We start from the raw sequence: 21,914 nt of genomic DNA, 5'->3' as shown, positions 1-21,914 counted from the left end.
AAAAGCTAGTCTTGCCAAGTTGTGTGCAGCAATTTTTAGTAAGTTGGAAAGGAATCTCCTGTTTCTTTCAGCAAAATCTCTGAGGCCAGGTCTAGAGGCCTGTGACTCGGTCTCCTCAGTAAAGCAATGGCCCTCAGCATTTTAACATCTGCCAGGCACTCCAATATAAACAAAATTACTCTGAATATTACCAGGTATTGATAATGCTTTTTGTGGAAAACTTTGAAATGTGATTTGCTATCATTTAGCAAATAAATGAAGTTTCCATAATAATAGGATGGCAAGAAAAGTAAAAATAGTGTGAAAATAACTGGATTCATTTAGTGGCTGGTTGGCCATTTTAATTTTAAATKAATTTCACTTAAAGCCATCTGAAAYGTCTTCATGTATTACCTTCAGTATACCAGACACTCATTTTTATACGCTTGGAAAAACAGAAAATTAGCATTTTCCATATATATAACAACCGAAAGGTATGGTCACAAAAGGTTAATTCCAGAASGTGGGGAAAGTGGTACCATTTTCCAAACCATTCAATTGCTTCAATATAGTTGGGTTTCTTTCATTTGTTTTCTTCAAGCCATGGTGACCATTTGATCAGGTAAAGATCTAGGAAAGTAATTCTGACTTTTGTCATTACTGAAGAAGCTTAACATTACAKCACAGATTTTAGGAAGACCTCGTAAGCAAATCAGGAGCAGCAACAGCCACTGTCAAAACTAAAAGCTGCAGCAGTGCAAACCACTTGAAGTGAATTGAACAATCTACCCCCTCCTCGAGTTTACTGGGAGGGGGATGACTACAGTGTCATTCAYGCCAAAGTTAAATTCTACTTTTTTGAGGACTTGACATTTATGGAATCAATACAAACCAAGAGGTTGGGGAAGATATGTACAGATGATTCAGTACACTTTCCTCTCAGGTTTGGCTTAGCTCACTAAAACTAGAAGAGTTATTTCTCTCAGAGCGTTTAGAGCTTCTAAAATTGCTTGTGTTACAATTGGCTACAAATTTCAAGSAATAAAGGGGTTTTGTGTCTAAATKCAGATTACTMTATGACACTAGATACCACAGAAATCTTGCGGTCCTGCAGTATGGTACTGACATTTTAACAATTGCTCCTTTAGTAGTGATGCAATATAAATTGTCACCTAACTTTAGTTTAAGAGATGTTATTTCAGAGGCAAGGGTGCCTGTTGTAATGCCACCACCATAAAAGTTCTTGAAGCAACTTGGTGATGATATTAGAAATCAGGTTCTTATTCTAGGAAAAAATGAACATATTCTATTAAATACACTGAAGGTGTCCCTGGAAATTCTTCATTCACTGAAATTTTATTCCAGCTTTCCCCACCCCAGTTTTTTAACGTGCCTTGTTTTCTTTCATAGATAATTTTATTCCTGTTGGCATTTGGCCTTTGGATGAATTGAAAGGAGTAGAAAATATTTGATTTATTCTTGTGTCAATAGTTGCGATAACTATGTTTTAATTAAAAACTAAACAAAACAGTCCTCAAACCTGTCAAGACTTTCAGCAATACTTATAGGAGGACATGTAGGTCAAAAAGCTGCTTTTTCAGACAGAAGCTATGCAAGCATTAGGATTTCTGGGTGTCTCATTTGCACTTGATGATCAGCACCAGGAACTGCACCTGGATTACAGATATTGCAGTATAGACAAACAATCGAATGTCTTTTCCATCTTTTTCTATTTGAAACAGACTTTTGGGAAGGTTGACACGTGCCTGTTCTCAGGTTAAACAGAGACTGGAAGACAAATAGTTCGGAAATTAGTCTTGTCTAGACTGAATTGAGGAGAAATAACATTTTCTTCTTTATTTTATTTAAATTAAAACATTATTAAAATGATACAGTTTTGGTTGTGGTTGCAGGAACAGGAACACACTGTTTCTCTGCAAGTTATTTTTGTATTACACTGAATGCATCAACGTTGTGGGATCTACTAGAAAAAAATCTAATTTCCTGGATGAGATATTRATACATAGATACAACTTATCTACTTAGTTGTAAGTAAGGTGTATAGGAAATAATYCTTCAGCTACAGGATCAGAAGTCTACTTACATTTCTTTGGAATTTATTATCCAATATGATCATGAGCTGCCTGAAACAATTTTATTTGGAAGAGCACAGAATATTTTTGAAGTCATTTCTGATTGGAGTATATGTTGTAAAGAGATTAATGCTWACAGTGTAACTCCATTTATTTCAGGTATTGTTCAATCAGGAGGGAACTTCCTGCTCCCTGAAACATCAAGATTTTCAGTAGTCATGGATACAACATGCTTTTAGTCTGAAGGGACGTTTGCACCAGAGATCCAARAGTGCTGTGATGTATGTAGTGTGTTCAAGTCAGCAAGACCTGAGAAGAGCTAATAGAAAGGTAACTTAAARAGAAGACATTATAATTTCCCTATAAAGACTCAATATGCAACAATGGAAAGAATAGATACATCAGGCAGAGTGTAGTACAGATGAACTATGGCTGTCCTGAAGTAGCTAAAATCAGCTTCTCAATATCACACTCATTTCGTCCACGTAGAATCCTAAAATAACCATTTTCTCCCCAAGATTTTCCCCAGGAATTTGCAGCAATCTAAAAGTAAACAAAACAGAAAAAAAAAAACCGTTTTAATTTTAAAGTATTATTTTAAAATGCAAGTAGTAAAATGCCAAATTAATCTTTTGTGTTAGTTTCCTTTTTAAGAAACAATTTCTCAGATTGAGTGCACTGAGAATTAACATGCATCTTTTTCCARTTTCAAATAATTTGTTTCTTTTTTGGTTTGATCAAAAATACCCAGTCCAAAATCAGAGTTAATAAAAATGGAATAGTGTTTCTACAAGAGAATTTGATAAATTGAAGTAGAAATCATTAAATGGCAGGTGAAAGCAGTCATTGAGACAATGGTCAAAATTCCAATTACAACTAATCTGCTAAAGACATACCAAAGATATATTAAAAAAAAAAATAAGCTGACTTTAAAAAAATGAACTTTCATTCAGGTAGCTATTGACATTGAGTAAATCATTCTCTGATCAAATCTCACTAGTCTCAGTTTTTATCTTTGATATCAGTGAAACTACCACAAAAAGCCCTGCCATCAGCTATGTAAGCACCAAATTACCTTYTGATGAACACAGAAATAATAACATGAGCTGTTAGTCATAATTTAAGCAATAAAATTTGATTTACTCTAAACAGCATAAARGAAATGTTCTTTGTTTGATTGATTTTAGCTTTTGGGGGGATTTTTTGATGGCTGGATAACAATTTCAACATGGTTTAAATAGAAAATTTCTCTTTTCCAAATATTTTTAAAAATACTATTGATTAATTTTATTGAATTTTATTTACAGTCATCAGAAAGAACTGAGTCTTCACAGAAAATTATAATATCATTTGAAAATTTGCATAAGATTTGAGCAGAAATCACAGTGAAGGAAAAAACAGAGATATGGGTGGGATGATACAGGCTTTGAAATTGAAGTAGGTGATGCTATAGTTCAAGGGTCAGCATGATAAAAGTTGCCAGAGAGGGAAAAGYATTATGCAGGACACTCAATGGTAAAGGAAAAAAATAGATGCAGAGAGAGTGATTGAAAGGAAAGAAGTAGCTTTTAGATTATCTGTATTGTAGAGATTTTTTTCTTCTGCTTCAAAACACTGTCCAAAAGATTCACTTACCCAGAACTTCTGCTTCTGTCCAYTTTTGTCAGGTAATGCTCCCCACCTTTTAAAAAAGAATGGTACTTTGATGAAACAAGCAATCAGAAATTAGAAGCTTGTCTTAGTTAGGTGTCCTAATTACCAGTATCCAAACAAAATACTAATAACAAACTCTGATGATGATTCWGATGAGGTTACCTGTTGACCTGCTAACCACAAATCAAATTGCCATTAGTGATCTCAAAAACTTAACATGAATGTAATTTTAGTTTTTCTTTGCAAAAAACTGTTTTCATTGACAGAATCTCTCCTCTGGAGTGTTTGCCAGCTGAACTGAACTGTGTAGRAGTACTGAAATTAATGTGAACACATTTCTTCAACTCATCTGAAGATCTCTGGGACATCTGGAGAGCAGAATCTGGGAACATTTTTGGTAAAAGTCTCATTCAACACCTTTACAGAATCATCTGGTGAGTTGGGGCTAAAAATATGCCCAGCTTTTCTCAGATAAAATTGAACTACTGACAGCCTAATCTGTTTTATTGCATGATGTGGGGGGCAACCTCTAATCTTAYTTGCTGGTTTTTGCCATCTTTGAGGACATGCTAACTTTTGCGGAAATATCTATGAAATCRTGCAAGGAATTTTCCCCACCTGCCATCCCCACCTGCCAAGTGATAGGATTTTCATGGTTCCATAGTTGTAGCTGAACTGCATAGTACTCTGATTTTTAGGCCTCACTTTATACACAGGGCAGAATAAGTTCCAACCAAATGACCTGGATGTGTTTCAGYAAGCAAGAGTTGCACTGCACACCTTAGGTAGTTAAGTACACATGATATGTCTGCTGGAGCATGAAGTGCTCTGTCTTGTGAATTTATACAATGAATGTTTGTCTAGTTAGTATTCATACTTCATGATGCTTGGGTGCCTATAAAAGGGCACAAATAAACAGAAAACCAAAGATGTGRACTTTAACGTGGTTCTCCCCAGTGTAAAGTTAATCCTAGGATGTATCAAATGCCATTGACAGGGTGTTTACTGGTGTGTATTCCATCAACACCACGTGTTTGCGCTGTATTTGCAGTGCTCCGTTCATTTTCAAAAGCAACCAGAAAAAAAATGATGAGAAATTCCACTCTGTAAATGGGGAAACTGGGCTTTTTCTGTCACTCTTGTATTTGAACAGTGACAGCAGCATCAACTCTCCTTGCTAAGATTCAACCGTCATTTACATGGAATACCTGCACTTTCAGACAAAGAGAAAAAGAAAAAGAAGACAAATTGGTAACTAGCAGAGAGGTGAAGTGTGGACTGCAGTTGCAAGCACAAATTGTATTTACTGATCATTGAATTCAAGGAATCATAAAAACAGTGTTTGCCATAATGACCATTAAATGTAATTATTGTTTTTTTTAAAGAGGCCTCATGATGTTTTTTCTTATAATTACCACATGAAAGCTCAGGGATTATCAATAATTGCCATTTCTTTACCAAATATATTTCAGATACAATCTGTCATGATTATAATATTTTTATAAAAAAACATATATCTCATAGGCTTTCAAATTTCATTTCCAATTCAGATTTACTTCTTTACTCATGACAATTTTACTAAAAAAAAAAAAAAATAGAGCAGCTGTAATGTGAAAGTCCAATATTTACATCAGTCTCAAAGACAGAGAAAAATTGCCTTGAATTGATATTCATATATTCCTTCATTTYGTACTACACATACTTTCTCCCACTTGCTTGAGCACGATGACCAGTTCCCACAGGCTCACATTTCTGTGATTAAATGTTTTTCTAGCATTAGTTATTTTCTAAAAGGGTCAGCTTCTAGTTTCATACATTTATAGGAATTTATTGATTCTCAGAAATGTTTCTAAATGGAAGAAAACTTAGAAACCAAGATAGAAAAGGAACCTTTTTTTWATCCTTCATTACAGCATATCCATGAATCTAATTTCCTAGGGTTTGTGTGATTGTCAGATACATAGATGCTTGACATTTGCATTTTTTTTACAGTTTAGAAAGAAGAGCTGCTTACTCAGTAATCAATGCCTATTCATCAAATACTCTAAATTAAAGTATGTTAAATTAAAATATACAGGAGTGCAGAGAGCGGGTCAAGAGAAGTGACTGATCTCATCTCAGGTTTTGGGACTGCCATTCCATGTGCAGTGCCCAGTCTTGGGCTTCCCCACACAGGAAAGGAATTAACAGGCTGAAACAAGACCAGCAGGAATCCAGTGAGGTATTTGGGATCTGGAGCACACGCTGTATGAACAGAGGCTGAGGGAKCTGGCTTTGTTCAACCCTCAGGAGAGAAGGCTCTGGGCATGTATATTTGTTGTCTTCTTTGCAAAGGGTGGATAAAGAGGAGCTGAAACAGACTCTCCTGATACATTGTGGTGGTCCCCTCACTGCTCCCTTTCCACATCCCCTACTTGAACCTTAAAGTAGCAGCTCTGCAGAGAGTGTTGATTGGTCCCTCAAAATCTTCAAAACCAAAATTTAAAAAAAAAAAAAAAAANAAAAAAAAAAAAAAAAAAAAAGCATAATCCCAAAAGAGTTAAATGAAGTAACTAAACTCCCAGTGGAATTAGCTCCCAAGGGGAATTGACAGAGACTTAGAAGTGAGTTGACATATTCTTGGACAACATCCATTAGAAAACAATATTGCATTTTCTGGAAGATGACCAAAATAATCTAATTACACTCTTTTGTTAGCTTTTGTGATTATTCCAGCTTGATATTTACTCCAAAGGAATGCCATTTCAAAAGCAAAGAGATGCTGGATCTCATTACTCCAGGAAGAGTACTCCAGAGAGACAGGAAATTTATCAGGGTTATTGTAGCAAAGCTTTAGATCAGTAATATCCCTACCTTTGGTATTTTAGGAAAAACTCAACTTTATGTCCTGGTTTCAGTTAAGATAGAGTAATTTCTTCTCAATAGCTCTTACAGTGCTGTGATTTGGGTTTGGAATCAGAGTGATATTGATAATATACTGCTGTTTTGGGTTTTGCTAAGTAAGGACATTTTTTATTTTGTCTCATGCTCTGTCACTGAAGAGGAATGCAAAATAAAGTAGGAGAGATTTTAGCTGGGACAGGCCATTGGAAGTGTCCAAAGGGATAGACCATAGAACTCATGCCCAGTATGTAAACTGGAGGGAGCTACCTAGAAACAYAGCCAGTCTGGGTTCAGGAAGGGGGTTCTGACATTGGTCAGCGGGTGGTGAGCAATTGTATTGTACAGCACTTCTTTTCCCATTTTTAGAATCACTTGCCATTATTATTGTTTTTACATTACTTTTGATTATTAAACTGTTCATAGCTCAATCTACAAGTTTAACTTTGTTTCCCCCCGCCATTCCAGTGGGGTGTGTGGCAGGAGACATAGAGTTGAGAGAGCAACCGCCTCATTTCCAGCTGGGCTTAAACCATGATACCATTTCATATCCAGAKTTTCCATTTTTATTAAGAAGAAAAAGAAGAGATTTTAAGGTATCATTAAGAAGGTCTGGCCACAAATTACTGAAAACTACTTTTAAAAGGGAGTTTTCTTCTGTCTGAAAAAAAAAATATTCCCCAAGAAAAACTCCACTTAGCTTTCCCAAAAGAAACTATCACGATCTTCAATCAAAAAYAACCTTCAATAAAAAAAGTAATTTCATGAAACTGCATTCAATCTCTTCAAGGAGAAAAACTAAGCAATATATTTCCATTTACTCAAAGGAAATCTGCTCCAAATGACTCAGTGAAAAAGAATTCTGTTGGTCTTTCAGATAAAAGGAAGAGTACTTGTGGTCTTCTATAAAATGATTTTCATAATTTTGTGTCCAATTTTATATAGTAGAGGCACCTTAGCTGTCCTTTTCAGTAATAACTTCCCCTTGATAWTAACTCTGTAGGAGCAGGCCCTGAACACACAACTCTGCTCAACAGTTTAAAAGAAAGGAATACAGAGATTGTTTCAGTATTGTTAGAGAGAAAGACAATTGGTTTTGTTTGCACATTTCTTAGTTTCATTTTCAATATACTGTATCACTAAAATGAAGGTGGACTTCACAAAAAAGAGCATCAAGAAAATTATCAGGAAAAAAGTAAGCTGATAATTAATCACTGAATAAAATAATAAAAAACTGTAAATATCACCTTACATGATAAAAAGGGTTATCAGCAGGGGCTTCAAAACTAAGATGTTTGGCAGAAACAGAAACTAGATTCAAGTGTGCTTGCACTCACTTTTGTAGGTAAAATGCTCTTAAAAGCAAATACAGCAAAGATATTTGAAGAACTAAGTGTTAAATAATAYTACACAAACTGACCCCTTAAGACTGAAAATGTGAACTGAAAACAAATAAGGCCTTAAAAATAAAGAGGAATAACAAGTCTTAGATGTCAAGCAAATTTTTGCAGATTATTTGATATTAATAGAAGACAATACTTTGCAYTAACCAAGGTTTTAAACTGCATGATGGACAGAAATACACGCAGTMCAAAATGTCTCATCTCAGTTTCTTCCCTGGACTTGGTTGTATACCGTCATAAGGGTACCAGAGAAAGAAGGTCTAACTATTGTGGGTCATGTCCTATTCTTAGTGCTGTATCAGAAAAACCTAATAGCTTTCAAAARCTAAGAATTTTATCTACTCAACTAGACAAAAGTTCTTAATCTTGTATTAGTAAGAAGGTCAGGATCACTAATGTTCACTACAAGAGAAAGCTTCTTAGAAAATGGTTGCTGCAGTTTGGAATTATAATTTTGCACAAATTTTTCAACATGARAGGTGAGTCAAACTGTCAGTAAGCCAATGGTTAAATCACTTCCACAGATCCCACTGTAATGAATTGTATGGGGGACAGTATCATGGATTTAACTGGTAACTGGATAAGYATGGATCATCAGACACTGTACCATTTCCCCATGATGTCCTCGCGTATTCTTTTTGCTTAAAATATGTTAGAGTTTTGCTGTTTAATTTTTAACTATAATACCTGATGTTGGTTGTCTGACAATGATAGATTATTTTTCCCCATGAAGGAAAAAGGGAACTCAAGCCAAGGTTTCTTTATTCAGGAAATAAAAAGTCTGGGCTATGACTTTWAATGGTTTAAGATGTTACTTTTTTGTAGTTATTCTGAGTGTAAACTCGAGTAGAGGCAAGTAAAGAGAAAAATATAGGGAAAAACACAGTCTTCAAAGTCAAAACCCCAGAAATCACTAAYAGTACTCAAGACTTTGGACTTTGCRCAGGTGAGTCATTTAACTGTGTATTAACTCTTAGAATGCTGTTGCTCTGTCTGGCTGTCCCCACAAGCTTTTTGCCTCACACATCAATTTTATCTCTATTAGTATGGCTTTTTAAACATTCCACCAATGATTTTTCAGGGCATAGGTGTTTCAGTTTAGTAGTTAGTTAAGCCATTTAATCCACMGCATTATTCCATTTAAATCTTTTACTGAATTGTTGATTAAAATAGAGGGAAAAGGTGTTTCTAGTAACTGTACATCTTAGTGTCCTCTTCTTAAAGTTTTTTTCATTCTGAGCACCTTCCAAGCATCTGAATATTTATCCCATTCATGAAAMGGTTATCAAGGCTTTTAATAATATTTTTGTTTCTGTCAAGCTTTAAGGTGATAGTCCATARATTTAATTGTAGCCAAAGGAAAGGGCTTTTGAGACCTTCCTGGATTTTTCAGTGTCAGGGTTTCAGCAGATGCAGATTTTTAGTGAAGTATRGATCATATAGTGTAGCTTGGAACTGATACTAAAGTGATGCAGAAATAAAAGTCAGAGAGAAGGGTATAGATACAACAAGTTTGTTCAGAAATCCTAGCTTAAATGTACAGATCTGAAAGGAATCTACCACCAAGTTCATTTTTGATGTGAATTTAATCTTTTATTAAGAGATCTTGAGATTAAAATGACCATTTCATATGTCATTTTTCAGCTCTCAGTCTTCTTAAAATAACAGAGTGCAGATGAAAAAATGAAAATTACCAAACTAATAGTTTGTCCTCCTTAGTCCCTCTTGACATTTGCWGTTTCATTGTGCCTCTTTAACTTGTTTTCATTCTGGTGTCTTAAGAGCTGTAATTGTATGTGTGTGGATCCATGATTGCATGTATGCACATACACACAAATATACATATGCAAAACAGTCTGAAAATACTGTCTTACTATATGCATATTATGCACCAATCATTTCAGTTTTAAGCAAATTTAAGATGCCATTGCATGTGGGATCTCTCTAACCTAATCTAGAATTTTCCATTTTRGCTATTTAAGTATGTTGTTATCCCACAGATTCTTTTATAGCCAACAAGGAGAAATCAGATTAAATAAAGAAATTCAACTCACCTTTGAATTAGACTTAAGCTAGAGATGATGAATAGCTATAAATGATAAAGGGAAACATGGAGAGGCACAGGAATTTAACYTTTCTATGTCAAAACTTAGCTTTATGTATCCCAACCTCCATTAMTCACTTTATATGCTTACTTCCCTATCTCTGGAATACTGACACACAAACAACCTGGGAGATCCTGCTCTCTCTAAGGATCACTGGGTCAGTCCATCCTGCCTTCAGATTGCTGAAAGCCCTGTTTCACTGTCTAGAGAGACTATGACCAAACCCAAAAAATCTGCTRCCTGCAACAGCCTCTGCCTGGCTGTTCCACATTTACCTCTTCTCCTTCCATGTTATTCTGGCTTTATGTATTCTCTCCCTGCACCTGAGGTCACACAGAACCCTACTGGAGATAGATTCCCAGCCCTGTCAGAGCTGATTTTATAAATAAGCCTTTGAATGATAGAAAATAACTTGCAATTTCAAGTTGCAGAACAAGGGAAGCCAATCAAAACATTTACAATCCTTCTGGTCCAATGACCAGTCAGGCAGTTTATATGTGCAGTTCTGGTTTTGTACAAATAGCTTTTGAAAGGTTCACCAAAATGGATTTGCATTTTATCACTCCATCACCTTCCATGTTGTACAATTCATGGGAAATTTAAGGCATTTTCAAAAATGCTTCTGAGATATTTCAAATATCAATTTAATAGGGTCATTCATTATTATGGCTGCCTTTTACAAATATTGAATCTCTTTTATGGAAGAGTTTAWAAATAAAAAATGAGCCTACAGTAAGCATCAGCCCACACAACATTGCATATTTTACCCTGTCTATCAGCATGTCTCTGCTCCTTTTTGTCTCTCCAAGAGGCATCTCAGCTAAGCAAAACACAAATATTTTTATATGAAATACAACTATGACAAGATTACCATAAGTTCTTTATTTAGGTCAAGGAGCCTAAATTATCCTTTGGTCCCAAACTATATATGACTGACAAAGAACTTACATTCACAACACATATTTTGTATTCAAATTAATTGTATCTAATAAATGATATTAAAAAGTGATGGCTTAATCCTGAAGATATCAAAATCTTTACAAAGAAGTGGTTTAGAGTTCATGATGCAGAATCACATTTTATGATTAGATTTATTATTGTTAGAAACCCCTAGCCTAGGGCTCCAACAGCCTCCAATTTGTCAAGACCTAATTCAATTTTTACAGTTAAACAGCTCTGCAAATATTTTGATATGGCACAAAATCTTGGAGGCCAGAGCATTTATGCATTAGACAATTCATGGATTGATAATTCTTTATACTGTTAGATTCATTGGATACTTAAGCAATATTCAAATTAAGTAAGTGTGTTAGTAAGTAAATACATTCCACACATATTAAACTCTGAACAAGTCTGAGGTTTCCTATATAACATGATCTTCAGTTTTCTTCTTTTTCCTTCACTTCTCACATCCTTCTTCAGTACATCAGACCATTTGTCTTTCCTCCTACTCTGTGTTTAGCAGAGTGACTATCAACACAAKCCTCTGCAGGAAGTGCCTGTCTCAGTCAAGGCACTCAGATTTTGTTCAGAGTGACTCTTGCCTAAGGGCTGGTATCTATTCTTTGCACAGCCTAACAGCTCCCTTTTAAATCAGCATCCACTTGAGCATGGAAACACAGAATCACAGAATATGCTGACTTTCAAGGAACCTACAAGGATCGTKRAGTCCAACTCTTGGCCTTGCACAGGACATCCCAAGAGCTACACCATGGGCCCAAGWGCATTGTTCAAATGTTTGTTGAACTCTGCCAGGCTTGGGACCATGACAACTTCCCTGGGGAGGAAATTTCAGTGCCCAACCACCCTCTGGGTGCAGAACCTCTTTCTAATATCCAAGCTAAACCTCCCCTGGCACAATTTCAGGCCATTTTCTTGGGTCCTGTCACTGGTCACCACAGAGAAGAGATCAGTGTCTGCCCTTCCTCTTCCCCTCAGAAGGAAGTTGTAACTGCACTAAGGTGTCCCCTCAATCTCCTCCAGGCTGAACAGACCAAGTGACCTGAGCTGCTCCTTGAGGCCTCCGCTCAAGGTTCTTCACCATCTTTGTTGCCCTCCCTTGGATACTCTCTAATAGCTTAATGTCTTTCTTACATTCCAGTGCCCAAAACCCCAGCACTCAAGGTGAGGCTGTCCCAGCACAGAGCAGAGCAGGACAATCCCCTCCCTTTCCCGGCTGGCAATGCTGTGCCTGATGCCCCCCAGGACATGCTTRGCCCTCCTGGCTGCCAGGGCACTGCTGACTCATGTTCAACTTTACATCAGCCAGGACCCCCAGGTCSCTTTCCATGGCACTGCTTTCCAGCATCTCATTCYACTATCTGTCTACAKTCAGGGTTGCCCCATCATAGGTCCAACMCTTTCCCTTGTTGAACTTCCTATGGCTGGTTCATATGGCTGGTACATATGGTTGGCACATAATTATCTCCTCCTGTCTGCTTTCTCAGCCATCACTTCGTCCCCTAGTGCCATTCTTGCCTAATCACACATCTGGGTACGTTATTCTGCACAAATGTGGAGCAGCTTGTCTTAAGGAATAGTTATCATCACCCTATGTTTGCACCAAGGATGCTCCACAGAACTCCAACACCTGAACTCACAGCCTCACAGCAGCTCATCCCTGAGCTAAAGTATTCAAATTGCACTGCAGACTTTACTGTCTATTATTATTGGTTTCTCACAGCTGTTCAAATAAACCTTAAATATACACACGGAAACAGATACCGTCTGTCCTCCATAAACATATTTTTCTAATTCAGTCCTCCATTTTTCTACACTAAATTCATGTTTCTCTCTTTCATTGCTTCACAATATTGTCTATAATCATAATCCATGAGTTTTTCCTCTGCTAGTCTGAGTCAATAGTTTTTGCAGCAGTATCAAAGATGATCTTACATAATTAAACCACCATCAAGCACACTCCTGTAATCCATAGCTGGCAGTTTCCACAAAAATAGGCATTCCCATGCTCTTCATGAAGACATCTTCACTAAGGTCACAAGCACAAAATGCACCTTATTTTGCAACCTTATTTTCTTGAACTATATATTGAAGATATTCTCAGTAATCTTTCTAGCACAGACTAAATAATTATTTATATAATATTCTAGATCACTAACAAAATATTTCCTTGAGATTCTCCTGCCATTTTTCTGTTTACTCACTTGCTGATTTAATAAATTCATCCTTGCATATTCTCTCCATGTCAAGGAAGAAAGCCTCATAGTGTGTTCAGTAATTCAAGATTATGCATTATTAGATACTTGTCTTCTCAACATAGTGGCCTTGGTCTGCATTTGACAGGAAGTCCACTAGAGTACTACACACATGCTTCTGAAGCAGTTTCCCAAATAAAAACAGCAGCATCTCAGCATCAGTTGATTTCTATTCAGGGCACAGAGAACCCAGGCTGCTGTGCCAGTAAACCTATGCCATTTAATCGGGAGGCCACTGTCAATTCTTACGTTTCTATTTGCATTCTGCTTGGTGGCATGTTTGAAGAAAATTGTATCAGCTTTGTTTACAACTTGATATATACTTGGAATATTTGTGAATATCCAACGAAGTATTTTTATATGGTATGTGTGTATGTATGTATATACATATATATGTGTGTGTGTGTATATATATATATATATATATATATATATATATATACATGAAGTTTTAGAGCAAATATAAGCATAGATTAAAAGATGATGGGTCTACACCTCTTTCCAATACGCTAAAATTCTCAAACAAGGCAAAAATGGAATAACAGTCTTATGCTGAGAGCTAGCTGTGTTCCACTGTAACAGTCAAATCTTTCATCTCCAAACTGGTCATTGACGTTTTATTACACTCATGACTGGCAGAGAAAAAGGGTAAAATAATGTACTTTACTTACCCAAGGAGTTTGACTGAATGAGTTTTCCATTTAGATCCTGCTGTATGGGAGTGTCGATATATTCCCTCTTTGTAAAGGAAAAAATCTTCATACACTTTCATTATTGCTGAAAAACAATAGGGAAAATCATCACAGTCAGCAAAGATTGCTTCTATTCTTGTTTGCTCCTTGCATTCTACCAGTGAAATTCTTCTCATCTGTTGAACTGCATTAAGTGTACTTAGTAATTACACTAGAAGCATCAATTTCTTACTAGCGTCCTGCTGTGAGCAAACCAACAGAAATACTTCAACAGAGTTCTCTCAAAGGTCTCTTACCAAGTGGGTTGTTTTTCCCTGTCATYGAAATTCCCTCTTATGGACTTCTTCCATGAAGAAAACGAGACTGTCTATACATGTAAAAATCCCTACTTTAAGCTTAAAAGTGTGGAAAAAAATTACCCCTTTTTTCATAAAAATGTAAGATGAAAGAGCTGATGAACTGGAAATTTGAACAAGAGAAAGAAAAATATAATTTGCATTTTATGCATATTTATCTTTCTTAGGAACTTCATTCATTTGTTTTTTAAGAAAATTGTTCTGGGTTTCTTTTCCACATATGTTCTGCCACCTTATTACCATTTGATTTATAGTGGGTTACCAGATCTAGAGAAAGGAAAATATTTTTCAGGTCTACATTACCTCTAGAGTCCAGTGAATCAGAAGCATTAAATACAAGCTTAACTCCAACTAATGTTTAYCTTATGATTTTAACTGCCACAGAGCTTGGAACATGAGAATTAGTGAAATCCAATTTCCTAAAGTCTTGTACCTTGGGAGTCCCATAAAGTACAAGTTTCATTGACCATTTCTTACGTGGTTGGACCATTTATAACATCGGTGCCTGGTATAGATCAGCAGTATCCAGTAAGGTGAGCTCATGCTGCAGTATTTCTCTGCCTGGCACACTTTCAAATTTCTTTTTTCTACCTGAATATTTTCATAAACTTGAAGGAAATGAACTATCTTTACTACTGCTATCACRTTTAGCTGAAAATACAAAACAATCACAAATTTTTGGGAATGAAAGRGAACTTCTCAAAACATGGTGAAATGAGTCTCTTTGCCCAGGAAACATGGCTAAAAAGGTACTTTGTTAATGATGTCACTCCCATAAAAAATATATACCGATAGCAAAACAGGGAATAAACAGACATGATGCCACCTAGGTGGCAAGCTGGGGACATGGCTATATCAGTTAAATCAGAAAAAAATGTTTTGAATGAGTAATGTTACAGCTTCTGCTGAGCTTTCTGCCAAACCAGAGCTCACACGCTATCAGCCACAGACCAAGTGGAAAAGTACAAAAACTTTATTCTTGGTTTCTAGACACAAGCTTAGGACTCCATTAGAGCTCTTTGCAAAGGTTCCCCTCCTCCCTCTGTCCCCAGGATCACCAGTATACAGAGTGAGAAGTTTAACTCCTGTAGATGTCCATGTACCACTATGTACAATATGACATGTAGAGGTTTCTGRGCAGCAGAGGAGCCTGTGGAAGGAGAGCTTCAAAGTGATACTACAAAAGGGTGAAGAACACTCCAGCTAGCCTTATTCCAGGTGAGGGTATCACAGGGGAAGTGAAGAAGGTAAGTTATAAAAAAAATTACTGTAGAGGCTTCCCTGGATCTTGCTTTGATACCTTGGCCAAAGAGAGGGGAAGAAATGAGGTTGAATTCAAATACATCAAAATTTACACCTCCCATGGGAGAACTGAGGTTYAAAGATCTCATCTGTCATCAGACTGAAACAGGAGAAAGTGGTTTCATTTCTGAGTCACATTGTTCTTAAAATCAAGGTCCATATGTTGAGTAGAAAAGAGAAAATAATCTATCCTTTATCAGCAACTCYAAATAGAATCAYAGAATGGATTGGGTTGAAGGGATCGTCATCTAGTTCCAACCCTCCTGCTATGGGCAGGGATATCTCCTTCCATTAGACCAGGCTGCTCAAAGCCCCATCCAATCTAGCCTTGAACAGGTCCAGGAATGGGATGGTGTTTCCCTGTTGGCTTCTTTTCCCTCAGGAGTCACAAACTCAACTCTGGATGACTTCAGGTGTGCTCTAGGGTGGCCAGCACATTTCAGAGTCACTGACAGGGGGCCCTCRCTGGCATCCTGTCCCTCGAAGCTTTGCATCTCATCCTACATATAGCCAAGGACAAGCCTGATAAGCCCCCTCCCTACCACATCAAGGTTGAAGCTCTGTGGATGATCAAAGACTCTCCTTCCTCTCTAAGAGGGTGAGTCCCATCTGATGCCTGCATGCCTGGTGCTCAAGCCATTCCATTGTCAAAAAAGCCCAACATTTTAGCAGTGACACAGCCATGCAGCCATGTATTAATAGACACAGCCCWCCTGTTTCTTCCAATGTTGCTACCTTCAGCTGAAAGGACAGAGGAGAATATAATCTGTGCCTCAAATGAGACACATTCTTGTCTGTGAAGAGATTCCATACCTAGACTTTTCCATTGAAAAGAAGCAATTTTTGAAGTATGTTTCCAGAATACCTTTAGTTTATGTGAGAGAATTTTATCCATGATTATATATTATATAGCCTTTGCATGCATGTGTGTGTGTGCGTGTATACATACATTTGTATATATGTGTAAATATATATACCTATGCATATGTATATACCTTGCAATCAGGAGCTAAATAATGTTAGTTTTTAAAGTGGTTTGCATGCATGATGCACAGGATGGACAAAGATGATGATAATTCTAGATCTAACACTAAGATATTTTTATTTATTCAGTGGCTTTGTCCTGATATGGACTGTGACTTGAACAGGATGAGATGATCACAGTCAACCACCTAATTTTGTTCCCTCTCACAYAGGAGAGACTTTGCATTTCCCAAATGATTGATTAATTATTAATGAATCAGTAAAAGCAGCGATTTTCATAAGGTTGACTTATTCATGCATGAGCTAYGTCAGTCATGCTGAGCTTGTCAGATCTATGCATATAGTTGCAGCAAATTATAAGATTGATTCCACTATGKATTCCCCTGCATAAAATCTTAAATAGGAATTTTTGTCTCTTTTTAATCATACAAAGATGCAAGAAATTAAAACTAGCTGCTACAAAAAGGAAACAAAGTTTAACGTTACACATTAATATAGCCAAGTACCTTCCACTGATCATTTTCTTGTGTTAGCAAATATAAAAACTTTTCCCAAGATCRTGATAGCTGAAATTATAAGTTTTGTGGGGTCAAAACTCTGATGTATTGCCAAYAATGTGTGAGCCTTTCTTTCAATCGAAGCTGACTAATATGTAAGAGAGGATAATTTTCCTACATCAGTATTATAATTATCAGAGTATTTTCTAAAGTCCACCAAAAAAAAAAAAAAGGGCAATGTTAGATTGTCCATTTGAATGGTTTTCAAAGGATCGGTGAAATTTCACTATGTTTACTTGAAAATGGAGTTTTAAAAACACTCATATTTCATCSTTTGATTCAATAAATGCTAATTTATCAGTTTCCATAGCATGCAAGACAATGTAGCTCAGAAAGAAATTGTCATTCAAACTTGAAAGCTATATAACAATTACATTCCTACACCGATTACTTCACWGCTGTTAAAAAACCTTCTTTTTCTKTACTTYGAATACATCCAAAAATCAAAATMCATTCATCATCATGATTTTGAAAGGATCTTGAATGTTTTCTTGAATGTTATTAAACATTACTTAGTACGTTAGATAAGACTGTCCTTAAGCACTTTTTAAGTTCTTCAGKAGTGACAAGTGAATGAATAATGGAAGATCTCCTTCAGTATGTGAAGAYCATTTGCAGAAAAAGAGTATGATATGTTTTTAAAATTAGACTTTTGCCCTGGTTGCATCTGTTATATGGGAAGATAAAAGAGAGAATCCGTGACAAATTATAGGGTCATAGCTGTGACTCAGTTAAAATTCACATTATAGCCAAAAGAAAAAACAGAAAGTGATTTCACTCAGTGACACACTCTCTCGGTTACGTGACCTTACATAGATCTTGATTTTTCTACRTACAGCATTACCTTAACTTGATACAAAAAAAGCATTAACATTTAAAAAAATTATATGAATTGTCGAGTGGCTAAATCTTCACAAATGGCTGAATATTGATTATTTTATGTGCAAAATTTAGTACTAACAGATTAATCCAGCAAAATATGTGTAGACACAGACTATGAATGTAATATTTGAGCTCTGAAACTCTGTCTTGARGGTTCCAATTTTTATAATTTTCTAAAACCAGCAGAAAATACTGTCTTTGCATCTAGATCAAATGCAGTGTGGGAAAGAATATTTTCTTTGAGCACACAAAATTGCTCAGAACAAAAAAAAGGCTGATGATGTTGATCTTGTTAAGTCTGGGCTTCAGATTAATTGCAGCTGCCCACATAAAGAGCTTTAAGAAGTAATTTGAACTCCATGATGCACCAAAATGAATGTTATCTAATAATCAAAACCAGTTGAATTAAAAATTGGAGATTATGTTAATTCCTCACGTAATTAAAGGCACTAAAAATGCAAAAGTCCCCTGAAATAAAATGYTTTGATTTTGCATCAGCCAGCCATCCAAGGCAGGTGGACATCATCYACTATGACTTTTTGTCATCACCTCAAGCTCTGAATCCATTGACCTCTCTAGTTACACTGGTCTGGGATGTGAGCAGGTGCTGTTKCCAGCACCATTTATGGCACAAATGGACAGTATCCAGGCTAAAAAAATTTCTTTTGCAGTCCTTCACTCAATGCTGAAGTCTCTTTATTTCTGACCTCCAAGAGGTCAGGGATCTTCATTGCAGAATTCAGCAGAAAAATTCAAAACTGATAGGCCTGATTTGGGCTCTGAAATGGGAAAATCTGGGGGTATTTCAGTCCTGAATGATTTGCTGGAAGGCCAATATAGTTCAACATTGCCTTCAGAAGACAGCAGGCTTAGGGGGAATCAACCCCAAGCCTAGAAATCTGAGTTTGACTAACATTTAATTCTAGCTGCACAATCAGATTGCTATTTCACGAACGACCAAAGAGCTGTCATGAAAAAAGGCACACAGATTTCCTGCACACAAATTTTGCACAGATTTTCAGCATATCCAGCTCAAGGTCATTTTACTCTTTATAGGCTCTGTTGCAGTCATGCCACCTTTAGGGCCACTACTTGGCCCACCAAACGTCCCTGGATTAACTACAATGCCTATGATTAGTTTCTTCACTGTAGCATAATAATTTGCATTTTCTAATATTTTGATATAAAGTCATTGCACAGTCTAATTATTTCAAAATTGTTGTCATYTTTCAAACTTACTGTACCTTGCACTGGTCCTTTGTCCATGATTTCTTTCATTATATCGGTTTCCTGAGAGAAGGTGAAAACAGCAACAAAGAGGGAAAAGGAAGATAACACATTCTGTTAAATTAAAACTCATACTAATTTATCATAAATATACCATTGTACTTGTATTTCTGATGAAGAATATCTGGTTTACCAAATGAACGAAACCTGCAGAAACATGTTTGGGAAGAACAAAGGCACTGGTATGACTGTATACTTTCTCATCTATCTCTAATTTCTAWGGGACCACAAAGTATCAGTTTTAAAGAGATGAGGTACGACTGAGAAACTATAAAGAATTTCAACTCTTAGGAAAATACAAAGACAACATAAAGGAAAATGCACAGCTCTAATTTTGAAGTTAAGTGAACATATTTTGCCAGATAATATTCAAGCCCCAAAGAAGTAAAATTGGTGAGACAATAGATGAATGTCATGAACTTACTTTTGAGGATACCCTGTAGTGAGAGGCACACCGGTATAACCTATTGGATTTTTCAAAAGCATTGGGACATGGCCCATTTGTATAGTCTTTTCCATATTCACTTGACACATAACAGTGTTTCTCAGCTGATGGCCCAAGGTGTTTGTTCCAAAATGATGGATAACAAGCATAAGATACAACCCTGTTCAGATATTTTAAAAAAGAATTGATAAGAAGCTTGCTTAAACATTTTTGCAATTTTATTTCAAGCTTTTAACTATTTTGTAACTGTCATATTTCAAGTAACATTCTTCAAAAGTATGAATTACTCGTATCTTCAACTGGATGGCATTTGCTTCAATTGATATCCATGATACTTATGATTAAGTTTCCATTACAGTRGTCYTCTCTCTGCCCTTYTCCAAAGAGAGAGAGGGTAAAAAATGWRTTTAGCACTTGTCACCTGGTACATTCATCTCATTAACAATGCATGAAAGTTCACTCTGAAAAAGACCAATAAATTACGAATGTAGTCAATGGGCTTCATTTAGCAAAAATTAGTTGTGAAATTGAATACATGGAATACTGTTAACTATTTCTGAAACAATACACAAATTTCTGYGTTAATGTCATGGAGGTTTATGAGAGSGTTTCTTTTAAAKACCATAACTAAATATTTTGCTGAAKCAGAATRTTTTAAAATAGGCAGTCCTATAAAAMTCATTTGTATTTAAGTAGTTCATCAATTATACTGAACATTCTGAATCTAAGGAACTGAAAACTGTATTTCTACACAATATGGAGTATAACTGTATTTGCCTGCATATACTTAGTTGTCAGGAGTTTTGCAAGATGAGCCCATATATATATATATATATATATATATATATTCAGCTATTTTGAATAAGACCCAGCATTTTCCATTAGCATATGGTGGTAGAAAAACTGACAAAGTCTTTTTCTTTCTGTCCAAACCAGACCACATTCCCCCAGAAGCTTCAAAAGCAATCTACTTAGATGAAAACAGATTGTACATTTAAGGTTGTTAGGYTGTTATTGCTTAGATATTCAGTCTGCTCAGTGACAACCCCTTTTAATTCCTTCTGAATCTGACCGYATTCTGGATTCACAGATATCTGGTGGAGGATGGGAATTATTTAGGCTGAACATGTACAGGTCATTATTGCTAATTTTAAAATTTATTATGCTATGTTTCTACTACTGGGTAGAAGGAAATATTTGGTTTATGTAGTACATCTACAATAAATGTAAATCTATAAATGTTTATAAAATGTGTCTATCTCTATATGCATAATCATTCCATTCAGCACTGATGATAGATTTTAAAAAAAAACAAAAAACCACAGGATTGCTGCCAAGTGCCATCAGGTCTGTAAGGTGGGTAAGGTGAGCAAATAAAATCCTAAGAGCTGATCTACCATCAGCAGGGCAGGAACAGGAAATTGCAGCCTGGTGTCAAGAATTGTAGGACATATATTCCTCTGGTGTACTTAGAAACACCTCAGAGGGAAACAGAAAAAACTCATTTCTAGGATAGGGATATTTTCCCTCTCCTCTCAGCTGGATTGTACCAATGGAGATGTAACTGGTTCTGCATGGATGGGTCTTATTTCTACRTCAACAGAAGTGAACCACTCAAATTTGCAGTAATACACCAGAGCTGCATGGTAATTCAAATAAGATCACCCACTCCAAACTAACAGTCACGTTTGAATCTTTTCACCAACCACAGTTTCTGCAGCTGTGATTAACATGATTGAGCAGCTTTTTGCTGAAGCACAATTTCATAGGTGCTGAAGAACCAGCACAACGTTAAAAACACTTCAAGGAGAAGACCCTGCCAAAAGAGTCATAGATCAAAAACAGAAGTAGATGTCAATATGATTATATGCACGAATATAGATACACATATACAAAAATAATAGTAGAAACATGCAGGATTCAGTGAGAACCATRAAAACTCTGTAGTGTATCCATACATTCTTGACAGAATTAAACTGAAATCATGTTGTCTCAGTTTAGAGACAACTGTAGAAGAAAAACCTCTGGAATAAGTGCTTCTTCTGAAGGAAAGGGTTTCTGCAACCTCTTCCCACTGATAC

General features: G+C 36.2%; 1 protein-coding gene across 1 annotated transcript in view; it reads right to left on the bottom strand.

The window, feature by feature from the left end:
• Window positions 1-296: 296 nt before the first annotated feature.
• TINAG (tubulointerstitial nephritis antigen) overlaps window positions 297-21,914 on the bottom strand; it is a 43,766-nt gene continuing 22,148 nt past the window's right edge. The window contains exons 7-11 of the mRNA XM_057372208.1: window positions 19,813-19,993; window positions 19,346-19,391; window positions 14,000-14,105; window positions 3,708-3,753; window positions 297-2,615 (exon numbers count right to left, since the gene is read on the bottom strand). Of these exons, the coding sequence (XP_057228191.1) occupies window positions 2,499-2,615; window positions 3,708-3,753; window positions 14,000-14,105; window positions 19,346-19,391; window positions 19,813-19,993 (496 nt within the window). The 3' untranslated portion in view covers window positions 297-2,498. The remainder of the gene's footprint in view (window positions 2,616-3,707; window positions 3,754-13,999; window positions 14,106-19,345; window positions 19,392-19,812; window positions 19,994-21,914) is intronic.

Source organism: Malurus melanocephalus, unplaced genomic scaffold, assembly GCF_030028575.1.
Source record: "Malurus melanocephalus ecotype Western Australia unplaced genomic scaffold, MMel_1.1 scaffold_166, whole genome shotgun sequence".
Lineage (NCBI taxonomy): Eukaryota > Metazoa > Chordata > Aves > Passeriformes > Maluridae > Malurus > Malurus melanocephalus.
This window is presented reverse-complemented; position numbering and strand designations above follow the sequence as displayed.